Below are 27714 nucleotides of genomic sequence, written 5' to 3' on the forward strand. Positions count from 1 at the left end.
TCCTGTCCTCTTCTCAGTTAAATTCCTTCAAAACGCTATGGAGAGTTGATGCCTAAATGACTCTTCCTCTCCCTCTCTTTTAAAGCCTCTGCAAACCTGGCTTCCAACCTCATCATCCAACTGAAATTGCTCCTTCCAAAGCTGTCTGCGAGATGACCTGGCAGTCCTTACTCCTCTCGACCTCTCTGCAGCCCCTGACAGCCCCTGGCACTACAGGTGCCTCCCACTCCGGATCACAGTCTCCTCTAATTTTTCACAACATTGCTCTCCGGGTTCTCCTCCTCCCTGTATGGCCACTCCTTCTCAGTCACATCCAGTAAGGGTGGGGATCCCTCCAGGTTCCATCCGCGTGTCCCTCGATACTGTCTTGCTTGGTGACCTTGTCAGCTTCCCTGGGTTCAGTCACGGTCTCTGTGTAGATGACCCCAGCTTTACTTATCCAGCTGCAGCCTCTCTCCTAAGCCTCTCCCGGCATCACCGACCGACTGGGTGTCCCACAGACATCTCAAACTCAACATGTCCATAACAGAACTTACCTTTCCCCCACCCAAAAACTCCCCTCTTCTAAATGTCTCTATCACTGTTGAGGGAACCACCATGTTGAGGGAGCCCAAGCTCCCCATTTCATTTCATCCTTACCTCCTATCTCTCTCCCATCCCACATACCCAACCAGTTGCCAAATGCTGCCATTTCTTTCTCTACAACATGTTTCAAATATGTCCCTTCTCTCTGCTCACACAGCCACCACCCTGTTTGGGGCTCGAATTGCCTTGTCCCTGAACTACTGCAAAAGCCTTCTCACTGGCCTCCTGGCCACAAGTCTCCAATCCAGCTTCAGTGTGGGCCCACCCAAAGCGCAGGTCGGACTCTGTCACCCCCTCGCTCAAGAAGGCCCAGCGATTCTCTATCACCCCTAAGATTCCCTAGGAGATTCTTGGTTTGCCACTTAAAGCTCTGAGCTGCCTGGTTCCACCTCCCCTTTCCAAAATGCTCATGCTCTAATCTCCTTAATCTCCTTTAGGCTATACTCTCTCAAACCAGCCACGCCCACCTATTTGCTATTCCTTGTACTCGGCTTCCGTCTGGGCTCCTGGCATCTTTGTCCTGGCTGCTCATCATGCCTGGAGCATCCTCCCTCTCTCCCCACCTCCAGCCCCATCCCTGGCTTCCTCCGACAGCAGCTCCAGTACCACTGCCTCATCTCCCCAGCTGTTAGTGCCATCCAAGTATTTATTAAGTGCCAACTACGTGCCAATCACTGTGCTAAGAGATAGGGATACAGAGAAAGGTGACAACCCAGTCCCTGCCCTCTAATGAGGTGGAAATAATTATGAATATTCAAGAGATATCCAGGGTAGATGGAAGGAACTCTGTATTTACCTTGTATGTCCCATTAGAATGTAAGATCCTTGAGGGCAGGACGAGGGTTTTTCTTTGTATCCCCAAGGCTCAGTCTAGGACCTGGCACATGGTAAGCATTTAAGAAATGTCTATTGATTGATCAATTCTAGAACTAGGATTGTTTTTTAAGGAAAAGACCTGTTCTGCTTTGCCAAAGAGGGCTGTAATTATACTTGATGTAAGGACAAACTGGCTGCCATTGGGGCGGGGGGAGCCCCCTCACGGGAGAATTTCAAGCAAAGACTAGAGTAGCCACTTGTCAAGTATGTCAGTCAGTTAATAGACATTTATTAAGCTCTTACTACATACACAGTCAGGCACTGTGCTAAGCACTAATACAAAGAAAGGCCAAAAAAATAAAATAAAGTTCCCAACCTCAAGGGCTCACTGCCTAATGGGAGAGACAATATATGAATAACTGGGCACATAAGTATTGATGAACCTATATATGCATACAAGTATATACGAGGTAGATGGAAGGGGTCTGAAAGAAGTAGGCCTCAGCAGCTGGGGAACTTTTCAATCTCTGCCTGGATTTTCTTCCAGCTCCAGCCTGATAATTGTAGGTGTCTTCCAGGGCTCTGTCTTGGGCCCTCTTTTCTTCTTGTGTATTATTTTGTTTAGTGATCTCATCAGCTCCCACGGATTCAACTATCATCCCTATGCTAATGATTTTCAAGCCTACTTGTCAGGACCTAATCCCTCAGCTGACCTCTAGACCCACATCTCAAACTCCCCATTGGACATCCCAAACCAGAAGTACCATAAGCATCTTAAATACAGCATATCTAGAGCTGAACTCAAAATCTCCCATCCCCTAACTTCCCTATGCCCATAGAGGGCACCACCAGTCACCCAGGCTTGCAACCTACGTGTCACCCTTGACTCTTCCCTCTTACCTGCCCCCCTCACATCCAATCAATTGCCAAATCCTGTTGATATTACCTTCCCAATCAATCCCATACATGCCTCCTTCTCTCCTTGGACATGGCCACCATCTTGGTGCAGGCCCTCATCAGCCCACACCCAGACTAATATAATGGCTTCTTTCCCTCCAATCCATCTGCCACTCAGCTGTCAAAGGGATCTTCCTAACGTGCAAGTCTGAAAATGTCACAACACCCGCCCTCGCCCCCAATCTGCTACACTCCAGCAGCTTCCTCTGACCTCCAGGAGCCAACATAGTCATTTTTGGCATCAGCAGCCCTCCATAACCTTTCCACTCTTCTTCTGCCTCACTCTCCACCTACTCTGTGACACAATGATGCCAGCCTCCTTGCTGTTCTTCAGACATGACCCTCCATCTCCTGACTCTGGATGTATTCCCTGGCTGTTTTCCCTGCCTGAAATGCTCTTCCTTCTCAGGCCTCCCTGGCTAGCTGTTTGCATGTGGCTTCACTCGTTAGGCTGTGAGCTCCTTGAGAGCAGGGACTGTCTGTAACCTTTCTTTATATCCTCAGTGATGAGTACCTGCTTGGCACATAGTAGGTGCTTAATAAATATTTACTGACTGACTGACTCAGGCCTCTTGCAGAACTTGCTGACTGACCAAGTCCTGAAGGAAGCCAGGGAAACTAAGAGGAGGGGGTAAGGGAGGAGAGGACTCCCGGTATGGGGGAGGCCAGTGTAAGGCAGAGATGTGAAGTGCAGTATCCTGTTCACAGCACTGTCAGTAGGTCAGCCTTAGACTGTGTTGAGGGTAGAGGGTATTCTCAGTGTGGTCTGATCCGGCTTATATGGTCTCTGAGATCCCTTCCAGCTCTGAAAGTTTCTGATCCCAGATTTGTGTAATCTGCAAATCTGACCAGCACATTAAGTAAAAGAATGTACTTGGACTTCCCCCAAAAGTTTGCTGAAGATGCTGCTTTCTGATGACCATGTAATGACATAAAAGAAGCTGTCTTCTCTAGCTCTCTAAACAAATCAGGCAGATTCCCTTTCAATTTTTTTCTATGAAAGTTCTAACACACACATATTCCATTCATGGCTATCACACAGATTATGAGTGTGTGTGGCCATGTAGCCCAGGGGGAAGGGCCACTGGATTCAGATTCTGAAGACTTGGATTCAAATGTCTGCTCTGCTCCTCCCTGGCTGTGTGACTGGAGAGCCTACCCCGTCTAGGCCTGTCACCTGTGACACAGAGGAGGGAGGCCATGGTGTCTCCAAGGTCACTCATTCCAGCTCTAAGTATACAGCCTTCATTCAGACAATACATTTTGGAAAAGCTGGGCCATTCATGCTTTTTTATTTGGGGGCTTTTTACTGGAGAGTACTTTGCATATTTCATTCATGCCATGTTTCAAATGCACCCACATTTGCACATAAGAAGGAAGAAGATAAATTACAAATTAATCTTCTTGCCAGGGCAGCTGCCAGTAATCCATTTGTAAATCAGCCAAATTAATCATTGATTTATAGAAGAGAATTTGGTAAAGTCCATTCACCTAACACATGCTAAGCATCTACTGTATGCTAGATCGCTCGATGGGCTCTAAAGACAGTTAGGACACCGGCCAGGATTTTCAATAACCCCTCAATGTCACCCCTCGGTGTGTGTGAAGTCGGTGCTGGTGAACCTGGGGTTGAAGCTAAGCAGCTCCAAGTGGCTCTGCTCCAAGGTCCAGCACAGCCCATCAGAGAAGCCACTAGTCTGCGCTGTGGGATAGGGGATGCAGAGAAGGGCATGAACCTTTAACATCCTCATTCGTAAAATTCCACATCCCAAGTACAATTAAGGAGAGACTCAGCTTCTTTTTAATTAGTTTTCCTAGTATCTTAGCTGTCTAATTTTTGCAATAACTATAAAGCCTAATCCAAATTTTAAGGCATAATGTTAATATTTAAACTACTTCAAGTCGTCTTGGGGAGGAAAATAGATTCGGAAATCTGATTTCATGATATCGAGAACATTTTAGGTCGTATTGGAGATATTTCATAACATGGGATTGAAGCAAAGCACCTCATTTATAAGGGCATGCATTGCATTTGCCAAGTACCACTAATAAGTCTTTTAAAAGCAATCATGGTTCCTGAGGTTTATGTCAGCTCTTTCCTGCAGCATTCCAGGAAAGCTCATTGAATTTCAGTCCCCGTTTGCCTAGATAAACAAAATAACTTCAATACCTGCATTCTTTGTCATACTTCCAATCTTCCCAGGGACACAGATACATTCAACAGTTACATCAGTTTAAATTGTTTATCGATTCCAATAGATTATATAAACACTTGGGAAGTATTGCTCAGTGACCCAGAAAAAGCCAGATTAATCAGAGAATGGCTTATAATTCATTTTAAAGATGCCAGCCATGTTGAAGTCCAATCAATGGGACAAAACCATTTTTCCTTCCCTGGTAATACAACTAAAGACATTAATTTTTTTGTTTACTGAGGAGGATAGGGGAAAAATTAAATTCTGATCTAAATTATAGGCAGTCCACTGTGGGATGTATGTGTGTGTATGTGTGTGTGTGTGTATTCATATGAAGAGTCTGCCATATGGTAGATGAATTAAATTCTGACATCTCTATCTGGATATCACAGACTTTCAGAAATCTGGACAGAAGGCAATGTCTCTATCTTTACATTACTCAAGAATGCAGGAAGCACTTACTAAGCACCTACTATGTGCCAGGAACTTTGCAGAGTGTTGGGGATATGGAGACAAAAAACACGAACGGGGCCCTGCCCTGAAGCATCACGGAAGCAGCCCCTTCTCGGCTCTCAGGTAGGCACTAAGTGTAAGCTTCTCAGTCTCAGAACCACTGGCTTTATTTGAAGTGAGGAATTACCTCTCAGCTCCCACTCCCACACCTTCTCTTCTCCAAGATGCTCCGACATTCCCCAGCGACCAGCACCCCACCGAAAGGCCAGCCCACAGGACAGGGATTGTGGGCACAGAGCAAATCATCAACCAAGAAACATTAATTGCTTCCCATGTGCCAGTTTCTGGGGGATACAAACATAGAAATCAAACTGTCTTTTCCTCAAGGAGCTTACCTTGTACTGGGGGAGACAACATGTATAAACACATGTATATATGTACAAGTACATCTGTGTTTACATGCAGGATGATTTTTTTTGGGGGGGAAAGGTACTAGTATGTGGGGGTGAGCTTTTACATTCATGTATAAAGTGGCCCTCGAGCCAAATCTTGAAGGAAACATGAGTCTGAGAGTGGAGGGGTCAAGGGAGGGCATACCAGGCATGAGGGACAGCCAGTGTAAACGCCTGGAGATGAAAGATGAAGCATCATGTGGGGAGCAGTAGAAAGACCAGTGTGATTCTAGTGGACAGTGAGGGAAGGGAGGCCAGAAAGGCAGGCTGGGCGCAGGTGGGAAGCACTCTGAATGACTGAAAAAGGCCTCCCTATTTGTTCTAGAATGTACTACTGAGAAGGGGAGTGACATGAGGGAAATTATCACCTTGGCAGCTGGGCAGATGGTGGATAAGTTTTCCCGAGGCTCCGAGCCAGGCCCAAACTACCCTAAGAACACAACAGCCCAGGCCCTGGGTCTCTGAAGTTCTAGGGAAAGGTCAGCCCTTCCGCAATCCCTGGCCCCGCCCACTCCCTTTGCCCAGGTGGGCTTCCAAAGGGCTTTTACTCCTGTGAGTAGGTGTCATTGACCTCAATTAACGATGAGGAGGCTCAGGCTCCCAGAGGGGTTGTGACCCACCCAAGATGGCCTGGTCAGTTGGGACGCCATCTAGTCCAGCTCTCCTGCCTTCTTGGGGACCCAGCGCTGGCCCCACTCCAACCCCCTCAGTCAAAGTACTGACTAACGGCTGGAAGGGCCTGTAAAGATCAAGAGCCCCCTCCGCCCATTTTACAGATAAGGACACTGACCAGAGGGTAAAGGGACTTGCCCAAGGTCACTGAACCAGTGAAAGGCAGAGGTGTCACTCGAGGCTAGGTCTTCTGACTCCAAGTTGACACTCAAGTTATAGTTCAGAAAACCCCCAACAACTCCCCCAAACCTGCCTTTCTTCTAGAAGTTTTTTTTTCTAAAATCACAGATTCTTTCTTTCTTCCTTTCTTTCTTTTTTTTTTTTGGTAAGGCAATCAAGGTTAAGTGACTTGCCAAAGGTCACACAGCTAGTGAGTGTCAAGTGTCTGAGGCCAGATTTGAACTCAAGTCCTCCTGACTCCAAGGCTGGAGCTCTATCCACTGTACCACCTAGCTGCCCCCTAAAATCAGAGATTCTTAATAGAGATCTCTGAAGTTGGTCTGGATAACAGTCATTTTCCTTCCCTTGGTTTCCTCTGAGCAGGGGTCTTCCCTAGGCTTGCCAGCCACCCCAAGTGGGTGGGGGCAGGGAAGGCAGTCCAGGGGCCCCTTCTCCGGGGGTTGCCCCATGTGAGCTCCACCTCAGAACGCAGATGCTCCAACCAGGGACGTGTCCAAGGGGCAGGAGACATGGATTCCACTCATGATCCTTTCCTTGGGGATGGCTTCCTCTCCTCTCCTGGGAGCCCTTTCAGAGAAAGCAAGGCACTGCCTCTGACTTGGGGACGGTGCCCTTCTCCTAGGGTCCTGATGGGGCTGTACCTCTGATTCCCTTTCAGGTGTCAGACTCAGGCACTCATGTCCAACAGCTTTGGTACAAGGCAGAAACTTTCTGGGCAGCTTTTATCTCCTCTCTCCAACATGGGATGGAAGGACTTGAGGCCCTCAGCAGACGGTAAGCTGCTTGAGAGCGGGGCCCACCCTTCTTGGCCTCTCCAGCACTTAGCACAGTGCCCGGCCCATTGAAGGCATTCAATAAATGTTTGCTGATTAACTCACTGGTGGTGTCTGCTAAGATTTACTTTCTTCCAACCATAGGAAATCTCACTCTATCATAGAAATACAAATCAAAACAATTTTGAAATCTCACTTAAAATCCAGCAAATTGCCAGATGATAAAAGATGGAAACATTGCCTACTGGATGAGCTCTGGGTCTTAAGCTTCTCATCTATTAAACAGGGACCCTGGACTAGATGATTCTGAGCTTCCTTCAAGCACAGAGTCCATAGAATGCTCATTCTGTAGTCTCCAGCCTCTAGGCATTTTCTCCGGCTGTGCCCCCTGCCTGGCATGCGCTCTCTCCTCACCTCTGCCTCCCTGGCTTCCTTCAAGTCCCAGCTAATGTCCTACCTTCCACAAGAGGCCTTTCCTGATCTTCCTTAATGCTAATGCCTTCTCTTTGTTGGCCATCTCCTGTCTATCCTCTAGATAACTCATTCATTCCAGTTGTCCGCATGTTGCCTCCTCCACTAGACCCTGAGCTCCTCGAGAGCAGGGCCCATGTTTTTGCCTCTCTTTGTATCCTCAGTGCTTAGCACGGTGCCTGGCACATAGTAGGTGCTTAGTAAATGCTCACTGAGAGACCAATTAGTTTAAGATTGAGCCCAGATCGAGCATTCAATGTTCCCTGGTCTAAGGGCTCCTTCAACACCGGCATTCCATGAGTTTAGGGCCAATCGGGATGCAGGCATAAAAGCCACAAAAAGGGTCTGGACAGCCTGTGTCAAATACAACCCTTCAGCCATCACCCAGGTGTGAAGGACTACCCGCCTTTGAGGAGAAAACACCCTGACGGAGAGTGGGCCTTTTGAGGAGTTGGGTTGCCTGACCTGGCAGGCTTCCACGACTGAGCAGGACAGCCCTTACCCACAATACAGAGAGTCCCACACGCAATAGGGAGGGCAAAATACAAACTCTGCCATTTAAAAAAAAAAAAACTCTTCACCGCAGGCAAACCCAGTGAGCACACTTTTCATGGTGCTTGAGACCACGGAGCTAAGAACTGGGATAAACCCCACCCCAGGCCCCCAACACTCACATGGCTGTTCCCTTACGGAGCTCAAAGCTCTGGGGCCACACGACAGCTGGACAGAGACAGGGCCCACGCAGGAGAGGCCTGCCTGTCTGAGAATCAGCAGATGAAGTGGGCAGGGAGCCTCTTCCCTTCCCCATATGGGGATATCTGATGTGCAGGGGCTGAATGAGCCACATCATAAGCAGTGCTGAATGCAGAGACCAGCAGAGGGGCTCATCCCACCCGCCCCCCCTGCTCCTAGTCATCTGCAAGGGCAGCATGCTGCATGCCCACTTGGGGTGTGTCATACAGAGAACTTCTATTCAGGTGGAAGTCTCAGTCTAGAGGCCCGCGAGGTCCTAGATGGCCAAGTGGGCTGGGACCTTCAGGAGCAGGAAGTACCACCAGCACTTTTCTATTGGCCATCCAGGAGGAACTCAGGACTCCCTGGGCCCAGCAACTACCACCAACTGGCCAACTCCATCACACTCTGGGGGCCGTTCACCAAACTCCTTCCCCCACCAACTGTCGCTAAGCCAGGTTTGCTAGCGGAGGCCTGCAGTAGAAATAATCACCGCCCATTAATGAGGTGCCCCCCAGCTCTAAGAGTCTGTGACCCTGGGGAGCCCTCGGCCCAAGTGCCTCATTCTGCAGACAGCGACAACTGAATTTTCTGAGCACCGTTGAATGCACAAAGCAGTTCCCTGCTTCTGACAATCTTGTGAAGCTGCTGAGGCCCAAGGAAGCTAAAGGACTTGTCCAGTCTCACAGTTGTTAAGGGGAAAGGCTGGAGCCCACGCCTTTCCAGGACACCGCCTCGGCTTCCCCAGAAATGACAGGTGAGGAAACTGAGGTTCAGAGAGGCAGACGATTTTCCCAAGCCCCACTTATGAAGCCTGGTCAGCGAGGGAGAACACAGACAGCCTCACCTTTCCCTGAGAGTCGACTGATTGAGCACAGGGCTGGGAGAGCGCTTCTGCATCGATGACGGTGCTGAGTGGACCAGGAGAGACCTGTCCACGTGGCACGGCCTAGACTGCCTTGGGGCAAGGTACTCTTCACATCTGTCAAGAGAGTCTTCCTGATCTCTCCCATGAGACGGCCTAGTAATCTGTTAAAAGACACATTGAAGAGCATGTCAGAACCCAACGCCCCATCTATGAAAGTGCCCCCAACAGCCAATCTATTTGGATGGCTCCTTCAGCCTGCAATCATTTACACAGCACGACTAGGAGCTAGCCAAGGTCACATATGAAGAACAAAAGCCTAAAGCCTTCCCTGAAGGACCTGACATCTGGTCAGACAGAGCGCCTGCAGGGAAATGTCCCAGAGGCACAGAGCCCCGGAGCTCCCCCGGGGGACAGACCTGCTCCTGCACCGAAGCTTCTAAGCAATCGGAGCTTTCCTGCAGGAGAGGGAGAGAGCGAGTGCCCCCATCACCAGAGGACTGTGCCAGGGATGATCGCTGGTATCTGAGATTCATTCCAACTCCAAGATTCTGATTCCCTGGAGCATCCTAGATTCCTAGAGATCCCAGTGACGGGGTTGGACCAAGGCTGCTTCCAGCTTTAAATCTATAATCCTAACTTTACAGAGCAGGAAACTAAGGCTGAGACCTCTATGAATGGGGAGCCCTCCACCTCCATCTGAGAAAGGCCCAACGCGGGCATGTCCTGGCTCCAAGGCCTGCTGCTCTCCAGGGTGGCTGACTGGCTGAGGGTTTGCGCCTGGCGGCCAGCTTGCAGCTGGAGGGAGCCAGTCAACATCAAATGGTCAACAACCAAAGAAGCCAGAGTCAATCTGAGTCAACAGGCACAATCAAAAGCCTAAGAGGCTGAGCTTGAAAATGTGAAAGCGGTACAGCAGTGCCAGCAACACACGGTCCTACCCGGAGGACTGGTGTAGCAAAAACTCTGGACTGAGAGGAGACCCAGACTTCAGGCCTGGCTCTGACACTGACCAGCTGTGGCGCCAGGGTGAGCCATTTGTAACCTGTCAGTCTTCTCCTCTGTGAAATGGGAATACTAAAACCTGGTGCAGGGCAGCAAATGTCACAGCGCTAGAGAAAGGGGAGCTATGATTCAGAGTTATACGATGTCAGATCCAGACAGACACCGATGACAGGCACGACATGACATCAGAAGAGGGTCAGCCTCTGACTGCAAAACGGTGGGCTGAACTCAAGTGATTGCTAAGCTCTAAATTCTAGGACCTCCCCTTCAACAGCAGCTGCCAAAGCAGAGCTGCCCTCAGCTCTGGGAGAGGAAGCCCTCTGCTACTGCTCTTATCCAACACCTCCCTCTTGGGTCTTCTGCCCACTGGACACTTTGCTGTAGTAATGTGGCCACATCAGCCAAATTAAAAATACAGTGATCCCTGCAAAACCACCTAAGGGGGTTTGGAAAGGTGTCCTGGCAGGAGCCTTGAATAGAGAAGGTCAGCTCGATTCTGTGCTCTGCTCCTGATCCACTACTGAGTCTGGATAGACCCCGGGCATGGGGCACCCAGTCTTTATGTACCCAGGGCTGAGCAGCGGCCTTTCACAAACATCATTGGAAGCCAAGATGAATGGAGATTTGCTGAACTGAAAGCAGGGAGAGGAAGGCAGGGCAGAAAGGCAAGGAAGGCACCATTCCACAGAAGGTAACTGTAGCAGGGGAGTGAGGGACTGTGCACATCGGCATGAAAAGAGCCAGTCAGCTTCAAACTGGGAGACAGAACTGGAAGCGTGGGAAGTGGGGAAGTGGCCATGCAACAGAAGAGCTTCTGGGCAATGAAGGCCATGCCTGGAGGAGGGAGGAGCACCCCATCATTGGGCTCCCAACCACAGGAGGATGAGCTCTGCTTGAGGAGGCCTGGAAGGGGCCAAGAGGCTGTCCTAGCTGACCTCTGAGGGGCTGCTTTAGCCAGCTCTCATCTGGGATTCCCCTTCCCACCCACAAGAAGTTAACAGAGGGGAGCAAAGAAGATCTTACTATGTGATTAATGCTTGATTCTCCCTACTGGGCATAGAGATACCACATTTACCCTCTAAATTGCTTTTAAATGAGGGGAAGAAAAAAAGAAAAGAATTGGGACAATCCAGAATTAATAAAAGACCTATGCCAGTTCAGGGAGGGAATGGGGGCAACTGGTTTACACCGGACCAGGACAGAAAGGAGGCACCATCCTTCTCACCCCAGCCTGACCCCCACCAGGCTCTTTGTGACTCTGACTCCCCACATGCCATCAGTCCCCCAGTGTTCAAGATGTTCTCCTGTCAGCGTCTCCTGTCTGGGTCTCCTCTCCTCCGCTCCCACTCACCTGTCTCAAGGACCCCTCCTAGCCAAGGCCCTTATGGGCTCCCCAGTTGGAAGGGCCTTCCCCAGCCCAGAAATTACTTTGAATTCACTTCAGCTAAATCTCCTGTTGATTTATCTGCATACATCTTGTTTCCTCCCAAGCAGAATGTAAGGACCTTGAGGGCAGGGCCAGTTTCATTCTTATCTCATCGGGGTGCCTTGTACATAGCAGGCATTTAATAACTCCTCTCCTAAATTCCTTTTCTGCCTTCAGTCTTTTCCCTCTCACGGAGCTAAGTGGAATCTCACCGTGAAGCTAACAGGTCTAAGGATGTCACTCCCTGCTTGAATCCCTGCACATACCTGTTACAAGCTCTAAGAAAAAGACAAAGTACTAGTCCCAGATTTGGATTCCTTTTACAACCATTCAAATAAAAATGTTTGGCACTGGCCCCAGTCTAACTCCATGGTCCTTCCTTTCCCACATACTGCCCTCCAGTAGACAGACTGTCTTCCTATTCCAGACACCCATAAGCTCTGTCCCCAGGCCCCTGCACTGGTTGTTCCCCCTGCCTGGATGCTCCCCCCTCTCATCCCTGCCTCTGAGAATCCCACTGCCATACTCCCCATGAGGCCTTTCCCATGCCCTTGGCTGCCAGGGCCTCCCACTCCTGAAATGACACTGCGTGTGCTCTGTGTACATTTTGTGTCCACTTACACACCCCCACATCAGCTCCTCCACTTACAAACAGAAGCTCTGGGGGAGCAGGGCTTCCTTTTCAGCCCGGGGCCTGGCCCACAGTAGGCCCTTCATAGATGCCTGCAGACCAGCTGAGGGGTAATTCTTCCAGTTTCATTTGCAGGCTCTTCCTAAGGCCCACTGGGTGTTTACAACGACACAACCCCAGAGCTGGAAATGGGCAGGAGGCCGGTGAGTCCAACCCATGCCCACAGGGCTCTTTTCCACATTACAAATGCCCTTCCTACAAGTCTCTTCTCCTCCATGCCAACCACCCTACCTCCTTCAGCCTATCCCCACTCGGCAGACATCTTCTCTAGGCCCTTTACTCCAGGCTGCCTTCCTTTGAACGATTTCCAGCCCATCCTGTTTGTGGAGCCCAGAATGAAATTCTATATTCCAGGTGTAGCTAAGACTTAGAGATAGGGAGGCAAACACCATCACAGGGAAAGAAAAGAAGGCTCAGAGGAAGGGGAGGAGGGCAGGGGGAGGGCAGGGGGAGGGTGGGGGAGGGGCCAAACTGCAGATAAACAAATAAGCGCAGACCGGACCCAGAAGTCGGTCTGGTAGCTGGGCACCTGCATCTTCATCCAAGGAGCTTCAATACCCACCAGGTGCATTTTTCATAATCTCATTTATGCTGAAGTCACCCGTTTCTGTCATTTCTTATTCCCTTGCCCTATGCCAGACAGGAATCAGACTGCCATCTTCTTTTCTGCATCCACTAAAAGGCCTAACCCCCGGAGACAGCGGAGTGCAGAGGAGCGAGCCAGAGGACTCGACTTCATACTCACAGGACCATAACCCAGCTGAGTCCAAAGGGACCTTAGAGGTGAAGTCCAAACGCCTCCTTTTCCAGAATAGAAAACAGGCCCCAAAAAGGTGGGGACCTGCTCAAGGTGACACAGATCTGAATCTAAATCCCTCAGTGTGGAGGAGCTCTGCTCCGGCTGTGCTCTGACATCTGCAACCAAGAACCTGGATGAGCAGATGCATATTAAGGCTAGGACCAGCCATCGGATTTGACAGAAAGGGAAACTTTTGGGTTTTCCCAGGGAAGGGAGGCGAATTGTCCAAGGCCACACAGGGATTAACACAAAGACTGGAGGCCAGGTCCTCAGCATCACACTGCAGATGACGTATTTAATAAACGTTTGCTGAATGCTGGCTCCGTAGGTGTTTGGCCCAAGAAGGCAGAACTAGACCCAATGGAAAGTGAAGGGGAGGAGAGAGGGGATATAGAAGAGAGATAGATTTAGGCCTGTTGTCAGCAAAGACTTGTTGACAATGAGCATTATCCCAAAGTAGGCTGAGCAGCCTTGGAAGGCAGTGGTTCCCCATCCTTGGAGGTGACGTCCTCGTAGCCTTCTCCAGGCTGAGGCTGGAGGACCAGACAAGCCAGGATGTGAATTCTCTCCCAATACCCCTGAATGAATTTTGTTAGGAAATAGTGCTTAAAGGTCTTAGGAATGTGATTAATTAATTAATTGATAGCTATACTAACCTAGATAGCACAAACAATGGTTTTCTCCAATAACTTTTTTCTTTTTAGAAAAGAAATCAATTTTAATTAAAATGTCCAAGATAAAGAGTCTCTATGGCCATGAACATTTTTCAAGTTGGCGACCTGCATGTATAGGAGCTCTCCAAGGAGACCCCAATAGATTTAAATGAGCAGAAGTGCTGACATTTGCTAGCTTCATGGCCTAGACACCATCAGAAGCCAGCACAAGTCTGGGTCTCGTCTCATGCCCAGGCGGCTCCTGGTGCTTTGATTACGTTTCCATCCTTTCCCAGCCTTCTCACAGATTCATTAATAGGAGGGGTAGTCATTCCACAGTGAGCTGTCTGCAGAGCACCTCTTCTCAGACTGAAGATCAGACACAACAGCCTCTGGATTCTGGAGTGCTGAGAGAACACCTTCTCTTTAAAGCCAGCCCCTCATTTACAGATGAGGAAACTGAGATTCAGAGAGGGAAGATCCTCGCACAAGGTCATACAAGGTCCAACTGGCAGAGCTTGATCTCAACCTCAGGCCTTCTGACTTTGTGGCAGGTCTTTCCACTACATCAGAAAGCAAGATGTTGGAACTGTACCCACCCCTTTCAGGGGAAAGCACATACAGGAGGAAGTGATGAGCTTGGATGTCACCTAAAGCCTTCCTTCTCCTTTTGCAGAGACCCTGAAACAATCTGGATTCTTCAGAAGTTGACTGAGAAATCAAGGGGACCAAGGCTCAAACCCCCATTGGATATTCACTGCTGCACGGGCAACCACTTCACCTGACTGGGGCGGCTTCCTCATCTGTAAAATGAAGAGGCGGATTCTGTGGCCATGAAGACCCCTTCCAGCTCTACAGTGATGACACCTGCCAGGTCAGAGGGCAAAGATGAGCCCGTCATATTCTGGCAGTCCTTCCGACCTTGCCATTAACCACCTCTGCCAATTCCTGGCTGCCCTTCCTCTAGGGCTAACATGCTCCCTCCCTCCATCTTTTAGGCCCCCTGCTGGAAGCATGGAGCTCTCCCTCCTTGAAGGAAGCCCAGCCTCCAATTCTTCCTTGTTAGTGAGAATCGATTCAGGTGAATTCAAATGGACTGAGCACTCACTACCTGCCAGGCACACTGCTAAAGAAAAGCAAAATCGTCCTGGCAAGAGGGCCTACAGTACAACCAAATGCTGAACAGAGCCTCCTTTGGCTCCTCAACATTTTCAAGAAAGGAACTTGCATTAAGACAACTTAAAAATCGTTGGCTGTTCGGTTTCAACCCCTCCCACCGAGTCTCTACTCCACTCCCTTCTTGGCTGTTCCAAACCTCTCCTCTCCTCTCCTAGGCCACGTCACCCCAGTCCTCCACTCACAGACATCCCACATGAGCTTCTTCATATTCCCCTCTCTCTTCACAAAAGAAGAAGTGGCCTTTCTCCCCAAGGCTCTGACATCTACCCATAACTCCATTCCCGACCTCCTCTGGCAGATGGCTTCCAAAGTCATCCCCTACCATGCTCTCATGTTCAATTTCCCCTTATCCATGGCTCTTTCCTGTGGCCTAAGATCACACCCCCTCTTCCTTCTTCCTAACAAAATGCCCGCCTCCTCTTGCTTAACCCTCATAGACTCTCCATGGTCCTATTGGATCCTGCTTTCTCGGGCCTCCTCCTTCTTGACCATCGCACCATTTGATACGGATAACCATCCTTTCCTATTGGGTATCTTCTTCTCTCTGAGCTTTCTGTCGCTCCACTCCCTCCTGGTTCTGCCCCTACCTGGCTGACCTCCCCTCCTCTGTCCTCTTTTCTGGATCCTATAGGCCATTTCCCCCGGTACTCCATGCCTCTGTCCTGTCCTAGGCCAATCCCCTAATTGGTCACTTGAGATCAGTCTCTCCATCCTGCAGTCATCCTCCACAAGGGTGCTAAGGTAATTTCCTAAAGCATAGGTTTATCCATGTCACTGCCCTCCTCTCTGGTCCTGAGGACCTCAACACTCCCTTCCAGCTCAAAATCCTATCATCTCCTAATTCTCTTCTTTCACCTTTGCACCCCCTGCAATGAACACGGCTTTTTGCACTTTCATAAATGACTGTTAAATTGAGGACTCCACAGGTCTCTCTGCATAGTGGATTTAAAGCACTAACCTTTTATGTGATTCAAAAATGGTACAAATTTAAACAAGAAAGACCTTCCTATCAAGCAGAACTGTCCCACAATGGAAAAGGCCATCACCCTAATGGCACTGAGCACAAGGGTGCAGTTTCAGGAGTACCTATGAAGGAGTGTCCCCCACCCCAATATCTCAACTCATGTCTATGAATCCATTTTCATCAAATTGGGATGAAGAGGTGGGGTGGGGTTGCACATAGCTCTTTACATACTTACCTATAGTTCTCTACTGAAATAAACCAATGAATCTATTCAGCTCCTTAAGAAAATACCTTGGATGTTATGAACAAGCCTGGAGCTTCATTGGAATCTGGTTCTGATACACACAGGCTAGGTGATCCCTCTCTAAGCCTCAACTTCTTTATCTATGAAATGGAGAGATTAGTATTTGTTCCCCCTTCTGTCCCAGGGCTAATGCAGGGACAGCTGGGGGCAAACTGGAGCACACTACAGTAACTCAGGTTATGGGGATGGCATCTCAGTGGCCAAGCCCTGAATCTCCCTGGAGCAGCCAAGCAGGAAACCCCGCCAGGGGACCCGCCTCTCCTCAGACAATGCCTCCTCCCTACAATGCCTCACTACTGCTCTGCTCCCTCTGCCTTTGCATCCCCAGATCTCAGAATTGGAGGAGACCTCAGGCACCATTTAGTTCAACCCTTGCTTCTGAACAGGAAGCATCTCTCTCACCAGCACCTAGCCAAGGGCCTGGTGCAAGGAACGTGCCCAAGAGAAGCTCAGTGACTGACTGACTGACTGATCCTGGGAAGGGGCTATTCAGACTTGGTGGAAAAGCTCCAGTGAGGGAGAACTCACTACTTCCTCTGTACTCCCTGAGGTCATTGATTCCATTTTTGGTTAGCTCTTGCTTTTAGAACAGTTTTGTTCTTAGATCAAGCCTGAATCTGCTTTTCTGTTCTTCCAACCAATATTCTTCATTTTGACCTCTTGGGCCATGCAGAACAAATCCACACATCAGGCCTTCAAATACTTAAAGACAGTCATCATGTCCTCCCAAAGACCTCTCTTATCCTGGCTTCCTAATTCTTTAAACCAATCCACATCTGACAGTTTTCAGACCCTTACCCTCTTCAGAACTTTCCTCTAGACAAGCTACAGTCTGCAGGGCCCAGGATGGAACACAACACTCCCAATGTGGTCTGAATGGGACCTTACCATCTCCCTTATTGTGGGCCCTCTGTCTGAGACTGCCCCATCTTCTTGCTTATTCCTGCTGACCTTGTGTCCACTCCAACCACCAACTACTTTTCAGATGAGCTGTAGGCTGGCCCTCATCTTGTACCAGTGTAAGTACAAATTGCATCCATTTTTCCCTATTCAATTTGGGCCATCATACTAGTCTACTGAGAACTTGTGAGAGATCAGATTCTGTCACCCAGTAAGTTAGCCACTGTTTATAAGTTTTGTGTCATCTCAAACTTGATAACAGTACGCCATTTACGCTCCTAACGAGGTGAATGGCAACATGACCCAGATCAGTCTAAAGACTGATCCTTGGATCACTCCTCTGCAGAACCTCCCTCCCAAATGACACTAATTCATTGATACCTCACTCTTTGGGTCTAGTCATTCAAATCATTCCAAAGCCACCAAAGTGTAACAACATCTTAGCTAACATTTCAGCACATTATCCTCAAAAGTAGAATGATAGCTTGCACTGATATTGCACTTATATTATCCTGCTGCATCATTTTAACAGGATTAAATAACATGCCCACTGTTTTACTGGTCCATGAGCATCCCCTCTACCTGAGCAGTACTTTTCTTTTTCCTTCCTCTTCGATCCACCCTGGCTTGGAAAAGCCCAGCTTATCGGCCTTAGCCTTCCTCATCACTGCCCCTCTATGGGGCTTGGCTTCTTCTTCTATAAAATGGGGGGGGTTGGAGTGGACACTCTCAGAGGTTCTCTCCAGGTCACAGCCAGCCCCCTACTCTAGCAGGTTGTTCTGCCTTGGGAAGTCAGGGCCCCCTCAACACCACAGAAAGGTGTGAGAATAGGACATTATGACTGCATCAATGGAAGCCTAGTGTCTAAGATGAGGGAAATGTTAGTTCCACTGTCTTGTGCCCTGATTTGAGCACATTTCAAGTATGGTGAACAGATCTAGACATCCCCCTAAAATACAGGTCTGGCCATGTCACGATCCTGCTTTCAAATCTTCAGTGGTTCCCTGTAGCTTCTAGAAGAAAATACAGCCAATTCAGCTTGGCCCCTAAGGCCTTTCACAGGCTCAAACACACTTTTCTAGACTTATTTCACGTGATTTTCCACCACGCACTCCATTTTAGCTACCCTGCCCCATCCTCTATCTTGGTGGCTTTGCAGTGGCTTTCCTTCATGTGTTGAAGGCGTTTCTTCCTCTCTCCCATGTCCTGAAATCTTTACCTTCCTTCCACGTGCCACACAGGTGCATCTCTGATCCACCTAGTTACTCCTTCCCTCAACAAACCATGTTTAAATGTTGCATTCCCTCCACCCTACTCAGGTAAAATATAAGCTTCTTGAAGGCAAACTGCTGTTGTTGCTGTTTTTTTTTAAATTTGTTTTTGTATCCCCAGTGTTTAGTACCAAGACTTAAGCACTTACTAAATGCTTACTGAATTGAATTCATTTCTAGGTGCCACATTTTAGGTGAAATACTGACAAGCCACAATGGAGAACAGCTTTGAAACTATGTGTCTCCCACAGTCCTCCAAGTGCACCGTTTTCTGCAGTTTTCTAATATACTTTCCAGGGATGGATCAATGGAAAGCATTCAAAACATTTAGTTTGATAGCACTACTAGGTCTGTATCCCAAATAGATCAAAGAAAAGGGAAAAGGACCCACACATACCAACACATTTATAGCAGCTCTTTTTGTGGTGGCAAAGAACTGAAAATTGAGGGGATGCCCATTGATTGGGGAATGGTGGAACTAGATGTGCTATATGATTGTGATGGAATGTTGTTGTGCTATAAGAAATGACGAACAGGATGCTTTCAGAAAAAACTGGAAAGACTTACATGAACTGATACTGAGTGAAGTAAGCAGAACCAGGAAAGCACTGTACACAGTAACAGCAACATTGTACGATGATCAGCTGTGAATGACTTAGCTATTCTCAACAATACAATGAAATCAAGACAGTTCCATAGGACTCAGGATGAAAAATGCTATCCACCTCCAGAGACAGAAGTGATGAACTCTGAGTGCAGATTGAAGCATAATTTTTTTACTCTAAAAGTTTCTTGCTTTTTTTTTTGCCAACATGCCTAATATGGAAATGTTTTGCATGATTTCACATGTATAACTCATATATTGCTTGCCTTCTCAAGGGTGGAGGAGGGGTAGGACAGGGGTGAGAGAGAGGGAAAGAATTTAAAACTCAAAATTTAAAAACATGGTAAAAATTTTTACATGTAATTAGGAAATATTTAACAAAATAAAGCTATATTAGAAAAACAGATGTTAAAAATCAACAACAACAACAAAAGATATTTAATTTGGCAAAGAGCAGACTCAGGAAGAACAAGAAAACTGTCCTCAGGGACTGAAGGCTCCTATGCAGAAAAAACACCAGAAGAAAGAACTACGAAAATGGGAGAATATTATAAGTACACACAATTTGGCTCTTTAAGGAAAACCTCCTAACAAATGGAGTGGGATACCTAATGAGGTCATGAGGTCCCCATCAACGGAGGCCTTCAAGCAGAATGACCTAAGGCTGCTTCCAAGTCTCCAGATCTATGATTTTATGCTAGACCTGGGTATAGCATGGAGGGTAAGGTAGGATGGTGGCCATGGGGCCGAGGAGGAAGGGCATGATTCTGAGAGGGATCACCTGGAAGAGTGGATGTGACTTGGTGATAAGACAGATACAGACACTGCAGAAGGAAGATGGAAGAGCTGAGATTTCTGGGAGAACCAGGTACCCCTGACAAAAGGGGCATGATTTGGAAAACACAATGAACCCCTAATGTGTTCATGTAGGCAGGAAATCATGGTTCCTTTATTCCCCAGCCAAAATCCCCCACTGTAGGCTGACTTGGCATCTCACTGTCCTCTGAACACATCATGTGCATTGTCAACCCCAAACGTTTAGGGGTACACTGTCCCCTTCTCTCTGGCTACCTGAGGACTGTCAATCTCTCAAGACCTAGCTCAAGTCGTTGTTCTTTGGGAAGGTTTTCCCTAACTAGTCCTGGCTGTGTGATTCTTCAGCACTTCTCTGGCCCGCTTGGTCCAGCATTTACTTCCATACTGCAGGGTCAATAATAATGAGAACAAGAAGAATTGAGTGATCAATAAACACTTCTGGAATGAATGAATGAATGAATGAATGAATGAATGAACGAATGAATGAATGAATGAACAGAAGGCTAAGAAGCTTACAGCTAGGTGGTACAGTTGTAAAGAAGCAGGCCAGGCCTAAGACCAAAAGACCTGAGTTCAAACTTGGCCTCAGAAATTTACTAGCTGTGTAACTCTGGACAAGCCCCACTTAAACTCAGTTTGCCTTATTTGCCTCAGCTATAAAATGTGGATAATAATAGCACCTACCATGCAGGGTTACTGTGAGGATCAAACGAGATATTTGTAAAGGGCTTGGCACAGTGCCTGGCACAGAGTAGGCACTATATAAAAGCTTATTCTCTTTCTTTCCCCTTCCCCCTAATGAAAAAAAACACAATGTCACTTGTATTTGAGAAGATTCCATTTCATCAGAGGCAGAACAAAAAGAAAGCATGCAAGAGCTGCTGAGCCGCCATCATCGCTGCCAATCCCAGGCAGACACCCGTCATCTGAATCCAAAGGACCTGGAGAGAGCCCCTGAAGTGCTGGGGGACGTCTGTCACTGTGACAACTGTCAGCACCCCGCCTGAGGACAGGAGCTAAATCATGGCTTCACAGAGAGCCTCTCTGGCCTTCCACGGCTGCCATTCTTATGGCATGCGCATATGTGATGGGGCCACACATTCACACCCTCCCTCAGAATAGACACACAGCTTTCATTCTCTCTTCTCTGACCTTTTCTACACACCTTATAGTCCTTGGATCGGTAGCTGCCAAGATGAGCATGATCTGAAAAAGGATGTTACAAAAGAATTAAAATAAAAATAACTGATAACATACAGAAAAGATCAGCAGTCTGGCTTCAGCTCTTATCCTTACTGTCATATTATTAGAACATTCAGTCACTCCTAATTAAAAATTCCAAAGAGCTCTCTGCTCCTCAGAATGACGAAATGGTGCAGAGATCAAACCCATCCCAGACAGAAATGATTTGATAACCAGCGGCATGTCATTGGGGGAGAGAGCCCTAGACTTGGCCTGAGAAGACGAGGGTTTGAGACCCAAAGCTTGGAGCGCTCTCCTCCTCCCTCTGCCATCTGGCCTCTCGGGCTTTCTTCAGCCAAAATCCTGCCTCTCTACGGGCACTTTCTTGATCCCTCTTACTGCTAAGACCTTTCCTCTGTTATCTACAATGTATCTCTATCTGTCTGTAACTTGTTTGTATCTAGTCGTTTGCATGTTGTCTTCCCTAATAGACGGTGAGCTACCTGAGGGATGGGCTTGGTTTTGCCTTTATTTGTATCCAGAGTGATTAGTACAATGCTGGCACATAGTAGGTGCTTAATAAATGTGCTCCCCATCCCTTTTTACTAGCTGGGGGACCACGGGAAAGTCACTTTGCTTTATTTTCCTCACCTTAAAGCGAGCGAGGTGGAATACATACCAAGCCACCCCTAGACCAGGAATGCCCCGCCCACCCATCTTGTATCGACTGAATTTCTACTTATCTATTAACCTCCTCCAAAGCCTTCTCCGATTCCTTCCTTCGGCAGGGTTAGTAACAGCTTCTCCCACAGACCTCCCACTACACACTTCTATAATTTTCTAACATACTTACCAAGTGATATGATATATGATAATTATCTAAGTTTGGGTTTTCCTCTACCTCTGTGAGGGGCTATGTCTTATCTAAACTTTGCATCTCTCCCAGCCTCCTGTATTAGGCTATGCACACTTCACACGTGTTTGTCTGATGTTGAATGAATCTTCATAGTCTGCCATTTTATGATTGTCTGGATGGCCATTCTGGGGAATGCTACAGAGAAGATACACAGGTTGGCCAGATGTCCTTTGGAAGTTTCTCCAGCTCTGAGATTCAGAGGGGGAAGAAGAGAAATTGGGGGGGAGAGGCATCTAGGAGAATTAGATCCAAAGCAGTATGCATGCACCTTAACATGAGATAAGGAGATGCCCACATCTCTAACCCTAATTTGGAGCACCCTTGAGCTCTCCCTAAGTTGATCACTACCCACTGGCCTTCAGAATGGCTGCAAACACTCTCTGTTGTAAACAAGCCAATGCTGTAACACTAACCAGAGAACCATTTTCTTTGGTGTGTTTTAAACACAGAAAACCCAGCTTTGGTCTCAAGTCTCACCTAGCCGATCTCTACCCAAGCCAGCTCTCTCCACACAGGATTGGACATCTAGGCCTATACCCCTAGACTTTCCAGAATTCATGCCCCAAGCCTAAGGGAAGCCAATCCACTTGTCTTTAAAGCTCTAGCCCTACAGTCTGGTCCCACCAGACTGATTGGGCCCACTAATTGGGCCAGAACGTATACAGGCCGGCCTCAGACACCAGACCAGGCTTCAGCTTTGCAGCCTGCCCAGTTAGCCACCCAGCCTTCTCCACTCTCACCTCCCCCCCCAAACCCCTTTCCACTTCCCCAGAACAAAATCCTTGGTCATCTCTCCCCTATTTGTCTTGTCCTCCATATTTGAATGTAAGCTCCTTGAGGGTAGGTACTGTCTATATTTTTAATATTTGTGCTACCGGTGCTTAGCTTAGAAATGACAACATCTTAGTATTATAACAAAAATCATTTTGACCTCTCAGACTCCCTGAAGGGTCTGCAGACCACACTTTGAGAAGTGTCACCCTAGGGAGTCATGTTGTAGGAAATCCAATTTTCCTTTGAGTCTCTGTTTGCAGTTGTTAGCTATTCTCCTTCTCTGGGGTCTCTGGGTTTTCCACTGCTTTTATACTAGTTAGCATTTTATTTACTCCTCTCTCCAGCTTCAGTTCCTGACTTGGTTCAGCTTCCTGCTGCATTTTTGCTGAACTTCTAGGCAGGGGAGGCGGGGTGCACAGTACTCAAGCCCAAGCACACCTTGGGTGCCCTGGGTTCTTATGAACTTTTCCTCCAGGGGCTGTCTCACTCTGGCTCTGAGTGTCAAGGTGTAAGATCTTCAGGACCTTCTCTGGTATCTGCAGACAGCGTGTTAGGAAGCTCAGAGACCCTAGGCCTGTCCTGGTCTGAGCGATGAGGATTGCTGGATTGCTGGTCCTTAGGTCTTCCACAGTTCCCACCCTAGGGCTTTCTCATGGCAGCATTCTGACTTGCTGCTTGGGACGAAGAACCTGGCAGGCCACATGTGTCCTCTGTCCATCTTTGGTTGTGCTGGGAGGTTACCCTTCTCTGGTGCTGGCTCTGCTGGAGGACTCCCTTCCCTATTGCCCATGAGCTTCCAGCTGACTTTTTGTGTAGTTCTAGAGTAGAAAAAGGTCACTCACTAATCTTCCTCATTGGATTTCTTGATCATTATTTGGCATATGGCAGCTGTGTGGCCATTTGGGCTTGAAGTCTAGAACGCTTAGGTTAACAACATGTATATTACCCACCTTCCAGGGTTGTTTTGAGGAAAGTGTTTCATAAACTTTTTTTAAAGGACTATGTAAATGTGAGCTATTCTGATTAAGGGATATCAGTTCTTGGCTGTGGGACTGCTATCACACCCTGGCTCAGAGTGGGTCCTGATTCTCCTAATGTTAGCAGCCAGCCAGCTCTACATGTGGATGGTGACACTCTAAATCAGGCTCTGTACCCTACTCCCTCACTTGCCAGCACCAACAGAAGGACCATACAGCAGCAAGAGAGGTCCTCCTTCCAGAGTCGGGGCCCCAAAGCTCCAACGTCTCCGCAGACGGCCTCGATAACGTATCTCTGGACAGTATGCTTGATGGTGATGAATTTTGTCTAGCTGAGTTAGGCTGATCCTCAGACATCAAAAGGTCAATTGCTGAGTCCAGATTGAAAGGGTGGGGGGGATCAGGGTAGGTTTCATAGAGAAGCCTGGAACTCTAGCTTGAAGGACGGGTTTGTAGGTATTATTGTTGTTGTTTGGTAATTTCAGTCGTGTCCAGCTCTCCGTGACCCCATTTGGGGTTTTCTTGGCAAAGATACTGGGGTGGTTTGCCATTTCCTTCTCCAGCTCATTTTACAGATGTGGAAACTAAGGCAAACAAGGCAAAGTGACTTGCTCAGGATCATGCAGCTAGTAAGCGCCTGAGGCCAGATTTGAGCTTAGGAAGATGAGTCTTCCTGACTGCAGGCCCAGCACTCTGTCCACAACACCACCTGGCTTCCCTAGAAAAACAGAATAGAGTGGGCAGGCAGAAGCAATCTTAGCACTCTTTCCTCTCCATACTGCTAACAGCTCCTCACCAAATCACTGCAGTCTTAACAATGGTTAGTAACGTGGCCCAAAAAACACATGATAAAGTGAAGAAATGGACCCTATATGTAGCGTACAGCTATAAAGGGATGAAGACAAGAGGAGGGGAGGACAGGACAGAAGAAGTGACAAGACATCTCAGGGCCTAACAAGGGCCACTACTTCTGCATGATGCAGTGCGGGGCCTTCCTCGCTATGTTGCATTTGATGGGATAATATCTCTGAGTCACTGGAGGCTGGCAGCAAAGACGACAGTCTCTCCTTCTCAGCGGGAACCATCTAAACTATTACTAACAAGACTTAACTTTGTCCCCTTTCTTCTATGGACCTCTAAATACTCAAGGAAAACTGTGTTCCCCTTCACTTAGCTCTTACAACACAGCTGCCTGGTAAACAGACAGAAAGCTTGCAGGTGGAAGTGGTAAAGGACAGAGGGAGGAAACCCCTCTGGAGAATGGAGCCAGGCATAATAAACTATTATTATTGTTTATATAAATGATAATTCATATAAAATAATACATTTGCATATATTATTATGTAAACATAAAAATATAAATCATGTAAATACTATTATATAAAATGTATATAGAGTAGTACTACTACTATTATTATTACTAGCAATTCTATAGTGCTTTAAGGTTCACAAAGCACTTTACAAACATTATCTCATTTTACGTATCCTCACGACAACTTTGGGAGGAAGGTGCTATTATGATTTCCAATTTACAGTTAAGGAAACTGAAGCAGACAGCAGTGAAATGATTTCTCCAGGGTCTCCTAACTCGTCAGTGCCTGAGGGCCAGCAGTCTCCAGCACTGCTCCTCCTAGCTGCTTTTACAACGTTTCAAGGTTTGAGCTGTGTTTTCGCACAACAGCCCTGAGAGATAGGTGATACTATTATCTCCATTTTACAGGTGAGGAAACAGGCAGACAGAGGTTAAGTGGCTTGCCCAGAGTCACAAGTTACTAAGTATCTGAGGCAGGATTTGAATTCTGGTCTCCCTGACTCCAAATCCAGGCCCTTGGCTCCTAAATGCTCTTGCTCCAATCAAAACTGATGAATAAATTAGGTCTTAGCCTGGAAGGGGAAGCAGGTCCACGTGGAGCTCCTGAGGAATGTGAACATCGTGTTCACCCTCTCCCAGACTGGCCAAGGGGAGCTCCCAGGCACCATTCACCAAGGAACGGGTTTGAGTGCCTACTCCGCTTTGAGAAGCTGTCCCCGAAGTCAGGGACAGAGCAGGAGCCTCACAAGAGGAAATGTCACCTGCCCAGCCCAGAAGCCTCTTTAGGGAAAAGAAAGCTAGACCCAGGGCACAGCACAGATCTTTCTTTTTTTTTTTTAATTTTTATTTTAGATAAATACTAAAACTTAAATACATAATAAGAAAAGAAAAAGAAACATTGTAAACTTAAATATAAAATAAGAAAAAAACAAAAAAAAATGTCATGTGCACAGCAGAACATAGGAGAGGATTCAAAATACATAGTGATAACTTTTCATTTCAAGAAAGCCTATATATTAAATACTGTGCATTATGTTGAAAGCTGCCCATCTTCTCTTTGCTTCCTTGCAGGTTTTCTTTTGTTCTCTCCTGCACACTTTTTACTTTGTTCTTTTTTCCCCCTCCCTCCCCCCACCCGCTACCCCAAGGCTACAGTTGAGCACTGGATATATTTATATACAGATATTGATATATTGATGTGTATATATATATATATATATATACATATATATATATATATATACATATATATATACACACACACACACTTATACCCATACATACATATATAAACATAGACTTTCCCTAAGAGAGTCTAGTCCTAATCTGTGTTTATTTTTGTGCATCTCTTTTTTCCTCTCTCCTAACTCCTCTACTTTACTTCTACCTACTACCTTACCCTCCCATTACTTAACCTACCCCCACTCCCGCAATCCCTCCCTTACCCTTCCACTCCCCTAAATCTAAACCCCTTCTATATCTCTCTTAACCCATTCCCACACCCTCCCCTCTAAAGATCCCTCCTTTATCTTCTCCCCCTTCCCTACCCCCTTAAGAGCTTTATTTCTTCCTAAATTTAGAAGATTTTTGTACTCTTCTAAATGTACGTGTGTTTTCCCCTCTCAGACCCATTCCCGATGACAGCAGGTTTCCAGAGCTGAGGGCCCCCCATCCCCCATCTAATCCCTCTGCACTGGTTCTTCCATTTGCACCTCATTTGCGCCTCATTTCTAAAAGATAATTACTCTTTCAGCTGTACTTGGATGGTTTTACTTTTTGAAGTCATATCATACTCAGGTCTACCCCAGTCTTCCTTATAAGTTACCTAATAATAGCAACAATCTTAGACATAGGTTTTACATTTTTCATACATAAAAGGTAAACATCCTATCCTTATTTAGTCCCTTTTAATTGGTCATTGGCATGTACCTTATATTTCTCTTGGCTCTTGTATGTTAAATCTTCTATTGCGTTCAGGGTTTTGTTTTGATTTTTTTAAAACAAAGACCTGAAAGTCGGACAATTGATCAAATGTCCATTTTTTTTTATTTAGAACTATGCTTAGCTTTGCTGGGTATGATATTTTTGGATGGAAGCCCAGTTCTTTTGCTCTTTGATATACAGTGTTCCAAGACCTGTGATTTTTTAGTGTCACCACTGCTAGGTCTCATGTGATTCTAACTGTGGCACCACCGTGTAAATTGTTTTTTTTTCTTGTTGCTTGTAATATTTTGTCCTTGGTCTGGAGATTTCGGAATTTGACTGTAACATTCCTGTGAGTTTTCCTCGTAGGATCTCTTTCAGGTAGTGATTGGTGGATTTTTTTTTTCTATTTCTACTCTCCCCTCTTGTTCTAATGCTTCAGGACAATTTTCTTTAACTATTTCACGTATTCTTGCATCAAGATTCTTTTTTTAATCAGAACTTTCAGGTAGTCAAATTATTCTTGTTTTCTCTTTTTGATCTGTTCTCTAGATCTGTTGTTTTTCTTATGAGATGTTTCACATTCTCTTCTGTTTTTCCATTCTTTATATTTTGCTTTTTCATTTCTTCATCTCTTATAACTTTGCTGGCTTCCCCTTGACCAATTCTGATTTTCAAGGAGTCATTTTCTTCCTTAAGATTCTGGATCTCCTTTTCTAATTGGTTGACTTTCTTTTCTAATCTTGTTTTTCTTGTATTATTCTTATTTTTCTTTTTAGTTTTTCCTCAATCTCTCTCATTTGATTTTTAAAGTCTTTTTTAAGTTCTTCTATGAATTCTTTTTGGGCAGGTGACCATTTAACATTA

General features: G+C 46.9%; 1 protein-coding gene across 1 annotated transcript in view; it reads right to left on the reverse strand.

Moving 5' to 3' along the window:
* Positions 1-27714, reverse strand: part of SPATA6 (spermatogenesis associated 6) — a 137104-nt gene that overhangs the window by 39998 nt on the left and 69392 nt on the right. Inside the window, exons 11-12 of the mRNA XM_027837967.1 lie at positions 20929-20969; positions 9134-9315 (exon numbers count right to left, since the gene is read on the reverse strand). Of these exons, the coding sequence (XP_027693768.1) occupies positions 9134-9315; positions 20929-20969 (223 nt within the window). The remainder of the gene's footprint in view (positions 1-9133; positions 9316-20928; positions 20970-27714) is intronic.

Source organism: Vombatus ursinus, unplaced genomic scaffold, assembly GCF_900497805.2.
Source record: "Vombatus ursinus unplaced genomic scaffold, bare-nosed wombat genome assembly UNPS02014825.1, whole genome shotgun sequence".
Lineage (NCBI taxonomy): Eukaryota > Metazoa > Chordata > Mammalia > Diprotodontia > Vombatidae > Vombatus > Vombatus ursinus.